This window comes from Adiantum capillus-veneris, chromosome 12 (assembly GCF_014529385.1).
Source record: "Adiantum capillus-veneris isolate H3 chromosome 12, ASM1452938v2, whole genome shotgun sequence".
In the NCBI taxonomy this organism is placed as follows: domain Eukaryota; kingdom Viridiplantae; phylum Streptophyta; class Polypodiopsida; order Polypodiales; family Pteridaceae; genus Adiantum; species Adiantum capillus-veneris.
Genome location: NC_140942.1, coordinates 135170277 through 135180279, shown reverse-complemented (window position 1 = coordinate 135180279; position 10003 = coordinate 135170277). Strand labels below are relative to the sequence as shown.

The following is a 10003-nucleotide window of genomic DNA, read 5'->3' as shown; positions in this document are numbered from 1 at the left end:
ATTTCCTTTCGTTAAGCTTTTGTTACACTTCTTTGAACTATAGATTATAGCCAAAGAGCTTTTGTGTAATTTCTCTTTCAAGATGTTTCCAGCTTTTGGTCACTCGTGTCTTAAAATCTTCAACATAAAATTTCATCAAGTTCTATCTTTACTACATAATTTTTGAATTTTGCAAGAGGTATGTGTAAAAAAAATTATCCATATTTCCTCTTTGTTATAAATGCTCAAACTTAAAGATAAATCGACCATAAACAAGTTTCATGATTGTTGACTCCTCACACTTTACCATGGCTTTCTTCTGATATAAAAAAGCATATCTCTTACTACTAATATGCAAACAAAATGAGCACTTGTTAACCATCCATGCACTTAATGATATTATACGCGAATATAAATTACTTTATAAATTACAAATGTCTCCATATGAATTTGGTTATTATTTTTGTTCCATAAGGAGTCTGATAATAATAACCAAAATGTATATGGAGGCATCTGCAATTTACAAAGTAGTTTATATTCGCGCACAACATCATCAAAAGCATAGATAATTCATAAATTCTCATTTTATTTGCATAATAGTAAAAGATACGCTTACTCATATCATAAAAAAACCATGGTAAAATATGAACCAACAATCATGAAAATTATGTATGATTGATCTATCTTTAAATCTGCGCATTGATGTACAACAAAGAGGGAGGAGAGAAAATTTCTATTGCCAATACCATTTGCAAAACTTAACAACGATGTAGTAAAAATTGAGCATACAAACTTGATGAAATTTTATGTTGAAGATTCTAAGACATGAGTGATCAAAAGCTCTTGAAAGAGCAATCACACAAAGACTCTTTGGCTATAATTTATAGTTCAAAGAGATGCACCAAAAACTCAAGGAAAGGAAACTGTAGCTTAGTGAAGCAAAGAAGAAAAATCAAGTGCTCACAAAGCAGCTTCACATGGAATCAAAGAGACACATAAAAGTTATAAGAAACAATGCAACAATTGAAAAAGACCCACCTATAGCTTGAGAAGTAGAAAAAGCTAAAAATCAATTTGAGATGTCAAATTTAAAAGGCCAAAGAAGCAAATTATCATTAAAAAAGTGCATGAGAGAGAGTTGCTAAGAGTTTACCTCTACACGTATCACCTTCCACACAATGCTAAACATATTCTACCTTATTTTACTCATCTTATTTGAACAAAAGTACAATATAACTGCTCTACAAATTATTGCACCATCACATGTGTTTCTTCTTGATTTGACATGTCAACTTTAGTAATGGTTTCACATTACGATGTAATGTGCATTGAAGAAAATATGAGAAGATACCATCACAAACGCACTTACTCTGTGAGAATAACTACACAGATTTGACAAGCATGACATCTGTAGACATATGGCATCCAGACTACCTTGAAGGTGTTGCCAGTGCGATGATGGGTTCACATAGACAACCTTTGGTGTTTTCTATGTAGCTTATGTCTTTCCTCGGTCGTTCGTAGTTTATAGGTACCTCTAAAATAAATCGTCAAGCCAAACAAGCAAACAAACTTGGGGTAATGAAAAATTGATCGCTTTAGCGAAGAAGCTCATTTCATTCCCGTGAAAGAAAAACGATCTATCCAAGATAGATTCACTCTTCTTAGCGTGTAGTGACTGATGTTGGCCTTGAGCATAGGGGTACTTTGCAGCGTATGGTGAGATACCTGCAGGGTGTGTGCGGCTTTGGTGAGGAGTATGGTGTCGATCGCTCTATACTTCCTCTACAATTAGAGCTGGATGCACACAAATTCAGTGAGCCAGTGGGCGTTGGCTGAGGTCATACTTGTGATGGCCGGTACAGGTTTTGTACTGTTTTCTTTTCTCTCTCACGGCCACATTGGCCTTTACGTGGGAGGTTGTTGGGGTAAATCCCCATGTGGCCGGTTAGGCTAGGTGGCCGCCCACTATACTTATTCATTATGTACATAATAGAATAAGGGGGCTCGCATGTAGAGAGTGAGTTTAGCCCCTGCAAACACAAGGTCTCCTCTTCTCCTCTCTTCTCCATTGCTGCACACACTCACACACGCTCCAGTACGCGCACTTCAAGAAGGTACCTTACTCTTGAAAAAATGGGAGCATATGCAATATGAATTGCATGAATCCTTGTCACAAACAACTATGCCCGGGGGATTCACTCTATATACAAAACAAGACGCCACCTGTGAGCGGACAACTTTGATAAAACCCCTATATACGACTTGTATTAGGAAATGCGAACCCCCCTTTCTACGCTTATACGACAATCAATGTAGAAAACTATCATACCCCTCTCTTACATATAAAATTTAGGTCTCACATGATCTACTGAGTAAAACTAGTCAAAGAGCGTGTAGCATAGAGACTGGCACTGTACTAGGGAACCACTTCTGTTAATAACTAGATGTACCATCAATGTGTCCTAGTTTGAGTTTCAAACTATGTGCCTGTTCAGCCTGCACTCTAACTACTCGCCCAATTTTGACCCATCTAAATTACTCAAAAAAAATGGCTATAAAGTTGTGGTAGGTTCTTTGTGTAAATTTGCATCTATACAAACTCTTTATAGCTTTCATCCCTCAACAAATGAACTATAATCACAAAACAAGTAGTTGATACAAAGCAATGTTAGTTCTTGCATGTATCTTTGTAGCTATTGATTCACAAGTTCAAGGGAAGACTCTTTTGGGAAGCCATAATTTTGAAACACAAAAACTTCATCTCATTTTTACCTTTTTTCAGTTCTCCCCCCCATAAATATGATACCCCCTCCCTTATTTTTAATCTTGGGAGATAAATTATTGGGGACCTGCCTCTAACTTATACGCTTATGTAACTTCTAAAAAAACCCCCTCCCCCTGCACTTCTGTGGTGCAGTAAGTTTTCCATGGTGAATCCCCGGGCAACCATGTTGGGCATCGTACTTGATTTATTTAATAAAGAAGGAGGGTCAAGAGGTCTTTGTGTTTCTATAATTTGAGGTTTATTATTTTCTTAAGCAGGAAGTCTTATCTTTCAGAACCCTTTGATTTTTTAAGTAGCATAAGAACATTGCAAGTTGGTAAAACTCTTTGTCAAAGCTTGTTATGTAGATGCCTATTGATGGAAGGCAAACTCATGGAGCTGCTCCTCAGTGCTAGTAAGCCCCTATCGAGCCAACTGTATCTGATCCTCCAACCAAGGACTGATGTCTGGGTGGTGCTCCTACATCCTCTGCAAGGAAGAAAATCCCCATTGGAGACTCTTCTCCTCCTCCCTCTTTGGCTGTAGCAAAAGGAAGGGAGCATCACCTATATTGTTAAGAAAATCCTGAGAACCCAAGTTTTGCTGGATCATTCAGTAAGTTATTAATCACTGCTTCAATTTTTGGTTATTCACACGGTTACAAATTCATCATGTATAATATTCTACTTTACTACATAGTTTATAGGTACCTTTGAAATAAATCGTCAAGCCAAGCAAGCAAACAAACTTGGGGTAATGGATCTCTGGACTCGAGAGAATCACTATCACTGTGGCAAGATTCAAGGTCTGGATGCCATATGTCTGCAGATATCACGTCCCATGAGTTTTCCTTCCATCGACAGGCATCTACAACAAGCTTTGGCGACAAAGAGTTTTACCAACTTGCAATGTTCTTATGCTACTTAAAAAATCAAAGGGTTCTGAAAGATAAGACTTTTTTCTTTTGAGAAAATGATAAACCTCAAATTACAAGTGAGTAATATGAAGCATCTACGACAAGCTTTGGTGACAAAGAGTTTTACCAACTTGCAATGTTCTTATGCTACTTAAAAAATCAAAGGGTTCTGAAAGATAAGACTTCCTGCTTTGTAGAAAATGATAAACCTCAAATTACAAGTGAGTAATATAAATACTAAAATAATACTATAATACTGTATTATAATAATACAATATTATAATCATCTAATCAAATATTTCAAATATATCATATATATAATGTCTATCAAATATATAAAAAATATAAAATATATCTAATATATTTGATAGCTAGAACCTGACCTTCCACAAGTAGACTGCATAGTCTTGGTTTCAAAGATACTCTCTTGTGAGAGAAGTTGGTTTAGAAGGTACCTTTATCTTGAAAGAATGGGAGCATATGCAATATGAATTGCATGAATCCTTGTCACAAACAACCATGTTGGGCATCGTACTTCATTTATTTAATAAAGAAGGAGGGTCAAGAGGTCTTTGTGCTGCTATAATTTGAGGTTTATTATTTTCTTAAGCAGGAAGTCTTATCTTTCAGAACCCTTTGATTTTTTAAGTAGCATAAGAACATTGCAAGTTGGTAAAACTCTTTGTCAAAGCTTGTTGTGTAGATGCCTGTTGATGGAAGGCAAACTCATGGAGCCACTCCTCAATGCTAGTAAGCCCCTATCGAGCCAGCTATATCTGCTCCTCCAACCAAGGACTGCTGTCTGGGTGGTGCTCCTACATCCTCTACAAGGAAACAAAGCCCCGTTGGAGACGCTTCTCCTGCCCCCCTTAGATGCACCCAAGGGATTGTCCTCGGGGAGGTCACCTAATAAAAACGTAACCTATCACGTGAGTTCAATAGAAGGGTATTTAAAGTTCTTGAAACTTACATAAATATATATACAAAACGGTATTATTTTTTCAAATTTGAAAAAAAATTACATATTTTAAAAGAAAAGGGTACATTATATTCTTAACAAAATTCACAGATAAGGGGTTTTGCAAACATGTCTTGAACGCACGTGATATGGTAGTTTTACACATAGTGAACCCCATGAGGGATTGTCTGGGTTGTGCTCGTACATCCTCTACAAGGAAACAAAGCCCCGTTGGAGACACTTCTCCTCCTCCCTTTGATTGCAGCAGCCAAGCGAGCTGCAGATTGTATTACTCTAATACGATATTAAAGTGACGATGGTGTCGACGACGATGATGATGGGGTCAATGATGATGATGACGACGATATCAAGCTTGAAATCCGAAAACGCTAGGTAATCTATTGTGAATTTTCTACTGTGGTGGTACTGCTGGTTGATCTACAACCGCAGACGTGCAATGGTGAAAATGCAAATATGTTGGCTGATCTGGGCTGAATCTGCACAGTATTGGGTGGCTGCTTTGGGCTGAAACCAAAAATGCTAGGCTGATGTGGGTGCTGATGGGAAACCCCCCACGAGGATCTTGATGGAAAACTCTGGTCTTCTACTATTGAAAATGCTAGGGCTCCTAAGGTGTTGCTTGAATGCTGGGTGCCTACTGCTTGTGTCCTTGCTTCTTCTGTTGAGTGCCTAATGGGTTTCTTTAGCCATCCCTACCAATGAAAAATTGATCGCTTTAGCAAAGAAGCTCATTTCATTCCCATAATACTCTCTTGCGGGAGAAGTTGGTTTAGAAGGTACCTTTATCTTGAAAGAATGGGAGCATATGCAATACGAATTGCATGAATCCTTGTCACAAAAAACCATGTTGGACATCGTACTCGATTTGTCTAATAAAGAAGGAGGGTCAAGACGTCTTTGTGCTGCTATAATTTGAGGTTTATCATTTTCTTAAGCAGGAATTCTTATCTTTCAGAACCCTTTGATTTTTTAAGTAGCATAAGAACATTGCAAGTTGGTAAAACTCTTTGTCAAAGCTTGTTGTGTAGATGCCTGTTGATGGAAGGCAAACTCATGGAGCCGCTCCTCAATGCTAGTAAGCCCCTATCAAGCCAGCTGTATCTGCTCCTCCAACCAAGGACTATTTGGGTGGTGCTCCTACATCTTCTGCAAGGAAACAAAGCCGTGTTGGAGACACTTCTCCTCCTTCCTTTTTGACTGCAGCCAAAGGGACTGTTTGGGTGGTGCTCCTACATTCTCCTCAAGGAAACAAAGCCCCGTTGGTGGAGACGCTTCTCTTGCTTCCTTTGATTGCAACAGCCAAGAGAGCTGCAATTTGTATTACTAAAATACGATATTATAGTATTATGATGATGATGATGGTGCCGACAACGACAATGATGATGTCAACGATGATGATGACGCAATGTCAAGATTGAAATCTAAAAATGCTAGGTAATCTACTATGGATTTGCTACTGTGGTGGTACTCCTAGCTGATCTACAACCGCAGTAGTCAGAGACGTGCAATGGTTGAAATGCAAAAATGATGGCTGATCTGGACTGAATCTGCATAGTGCTGGGTGGTTGCTTTGGGCTGAAACCAAAAACGCTAGGCTGATCTAGATACTGATGAGAAACCCCCCGCGAGGATCTGCAATCGGATGCTACGGGTAGTACTGCCAAGGCTTCCCGAGACTTAGGGAATGATCTGAGGTTTCATGGGTTGAAAACTCTAGTCTTCTACTGCTGAAAACGCTAGGGCTTCTAAGTTGTGCTGCTTGAATGCTCGGGTGCCTGCTCCTTGTGTCCTTGCTTCTTCCAACAATGAAACTCATTTCATTCTCATGAGAAAAACGATCTATCCAAGATAGATTCACTCCTCTTAGATATAAAAGCGAGACTGATTGATGTGTTCACCGCATCACCTATATTGAATCAACTCTCAACGGCTTGGTTCTATCACCGAAGTAATCCATCACACCATGGTTGTTGCATGCATCAATTTTCATCAAGGGCCCAGAAAAAATGTCAAGCTCATGGAAAATCAAGACAAAAATGATGCAAAGGGAAAAACCAATACTCAAAATTGTTCCCAAGGCACTTCCTATAAAGCATAGTGGTCATCAACCATAGTCCATAAATCATAGACTATATAAATCATAGACAACATCAACATATATCTAATATATCTGATATATTTGATTATATGATTTATAATACTATAGTATTATAATATTGTATTACTATAATACGATATTATAGTGTTATGACGATTGCGATGGCGTCGACGATGACCATGATGGTGTCAATGATGAGATGATGAGACGATGTCAAGGGGTTGAAATCTGAAAACGCTAGGTAATCATGTACATTGAATTCACTTTCTCAATAAACCATTCATATCTACTCAATAAGACAAGAAGCAAGTTAGAATCAGCATCAATATTAATTACAACATGCACGCATTGTAATATCACTAGCCAATTGGATGCAGTAATGCATACGTAATACATTAGAGCTCTCTTTAAATTAGATAATACATCATGTATTTGTGGATACATAATACTCCCACTTGCACAATCAAGATCATCCATCCATAAGCTTCTATCGAGTGCCTCAAGAACTGCAACCTTGCAAACCTTCCTCGTTGTCATACGTGCAAAACTCTTTATGAGACAGTGCATATAGAATCAAGTGATAACACCGTAATGTGTAGAACCATTGCTAAGGTTGACACATCTACACAACAAGCTTTGACAAAGAGTTTTACCAACTTGAAATGTTCTTATGCTACTTAAACAATCAAAGGGTTCTAAAAGATAAGACTTCCTGCTTAACAAAATGATAAAACTCAAATTATAGCAGCACAAAGACCTCTTGACCCTCCTTCTTTATTAAATAAATCAAGTACAATACCCAACATGGTTGTTTGTGACAAGGATTCATGCAATTCATATTGCATATGCTCCCATTCTTTCAAGATTAAGGTACCTTCTAAAACAACTTCTCTCACAAGAGAGTATTATGGGAATGAAATGAGCTTCTTTGTAAAGCGATCAATTTTTCATTGGTAGGGATGGCTAAACAAACCCATTAGGCACCCAACAGAAGACGCAAGGACACAAGGAGCAGGCACCCAACATTCAAGCAGCACCTTAGAATCCCTAGCATTTTCAGCAGTAGAAGACTAGAGTTTTCCATCAGGATTCTCGTGGGGGGTTTCCCATCAGCACCCACATCAGCCTAGCATTTTTTATTTCAGCCCAAAGCAGCCACCAAGCACTATGTAGATTTAGCCCAGATCAACCAACATTTTTGCATTTCAACCATTGCACGTATGCGGTTGTAGATCAACCATAGGAGTACCACCACAGTAGAAAATCCACAATAGATACCTAGCATTTTCAGATTTCATCCTTGACATCGTCGTCATCATCATCATTGACACCATCATCATCGTCCTCGATAGCATTGTCACTATAATATCGAATCATAGTAATACAATGTGCAGCTCGCTTGGCTGCTGCAATCAAAGGGAAGAGGAGAAGCGTCTCCAACGGGGCTTTGTTTCCTTGCAGAGGATGTAGCCATGGGTGCAGCCATGATTTGACATGACCTCCAAGATCGGTGGGGGTTTGCGTATACTTGGACTTTCCCCACACCTTTATCAAATCATTGATAATCTCTTACTTAATTTCTTCCATCTGATTGCCAAACTCAGAGTGGAGACTAGTCGTAAGCTCACTGGAGATCTAAGCCCTGAGCTCATTGGCCTGATTCATGAGCTCTCTAGAGTTCTGAGTCCTGCGCTCACCGGAGATCTGAGTCCTGAGCTCAGTGGCGTGAGTCAAGAGCTCACTGGAGAGACGACTCAGGAGCTTATCGGTGAGCTTATCACTGAGGAGCTTAGCGGTGAGCTTCACTAACCTGAGTCATGAGGTCGCTGGAGAGACGACTGAGGACCTTATCGGTGAGCTTATTGCTGAGGATCATTTTTTCAAAAAAGTCTGTGAGCTCCTCAGAGTTAATAACTGCGAGCAAAATTTGGCAGCGAGAGTTGGCAAGCAAGAAGAAGGGCAAGCACTCACCAAGCAAGCAACAGTGGACAAGCAAGAAGAAGGACAAAAAATGGAAATCAAGAGGAAGGGCAAGCAAGCAAGCAAGAAGAGCAAGCACATCTTCAACAGGCACTCACCAAAAGAAGGTCCTGTCGACATCTTTCTCTCCCACAGAGAATAAATGGCATCTTCCAGTGTCTCCTGCAGTGAACATTCCGGTTCAGGCACCCGCTCTCTATTTCCTAGCCCCAGCATGGTAGTGAGAGGCTAGAGTTATAGATGAGAACAAGTTAATGAAACGCAGCGAAGCCAGGCCTGGCTTGTCATGTCAACCGAGGCCCGAAGTTTTAAAATGAGCATTTAAGAAGGGCAACATATAGCTATTAGCATTAAGTAATGACATGGTCACGCGAGGCTTAGTTATCAGTTATTGATAACTATGCAAACTATGCACATACAAAGCATTTATTGAATAACTAAGCCTTTTGCATGGTCACGCGAGGCTTAGTTACTCATATTTATAAACAAAAAAATAAATTTTCAAAGCAAAAAAAATATAGATTTTAAAGAAAGGGATACATTATATTTTTGGAAAGATTCATAGATAAGGGAAATTACATACATGTTTTGAATGCATGGTGTTACTGGCATTACTAGCATTACTGACATTAATGGCATTATTGGGGTTACTGACATTATTTGTATTATTGGAGTTATTGTTATTACTTCCATTACTTTGGGTAAAATTTAGAGAAATGCGGAATTCAATATCATTATCACTTGTTGATGAAGCGCAATAGAGGGGTGATTTTTTCACGTGTCATCTCTCTTAGAGGGGGCACCCAACCGAAACATGATCTAGGGAAACATCTAGCTACGTGGTACAAGGTGGGATGTTGATGGTGTGATGATAGGTGAGGCTGGCGGATCAGGGATATATGGAGGAGGTAGAGTAGGAATGGCATGTGTGGATGACCCTCTGCAGGTGTGTTGATTCCTATAAAGCATAGTGGTCATCAACCATAGTCCATAAATCATAGACTATATAATTTTCATATAGACTATAGTTTGTTGAGGATAAAGTAGCTCTTTCAAAAGTAATAACCATGAGAAAGAGAAGTGTAATGATAATTTTCTAGGCTTTCAAAATGCTTCAATGAAGACCTGATGAAGATTCGAATGCGCGAATACTGCAAACACAAGCATTCCGAAGTGCAAAAAGCAATCAAGCATGGGTGGAACAGGCCAGATTGGTTGGCCAAAGAAGATTGGAAGAATGCTAAGAAAGCAGCGCGCGAGAATCCCGGACAAGTGGAAGCAACA

At 39.1% G+C, this 10003-nt stretch overlaps 1 protein-coding gene across 1 annotated transcript; it reads right to left on the bottom strand.

Moving 5' to 3' along the window:
- Positions 1–8302: 8302 nt before the first annotated feature.
- On the bottom strand, positions 8303–8935 carry LOC147446545 (uncharacterized). Its single transcript, XM_086526251.1, has 2 exons — positions 8818–8935; positions 8303–8653 (listed from the first exon to the last, which is right to left on the bottom strand). The coding sequence occupies exons 1-2, from the start codon at positions 8933–8935 to the stop codon at positions 8529–8531; spliced, it is 243 nt and encodes an 80-aa protein (XP_086382377.1). The 3' UTR covers positions 8303–8528.
- Between the last annotated feature and the right edge of the window lie 1068 nt (positions 8936–10003).

What these genes read in the sequence shown, in the direction of transcription:
- LOC147446545 (XM_086526251.1), bottom strand. Translation starts at nt 8,935, where the DNA reads ATGCTGGGGCTAGGAAATAGAGAGCGGGTGCCTGAACCGGAATGTTCA. An exon ending in GTCGACAGGACCTTCTTTTG is followed by an intron (nt 8,654 to 8,817) that starts GTGAGTGCCTGT and finishes TTTTGCTCGCAG; the next exon opens with TTATTAACTCTGAGGAGCTC.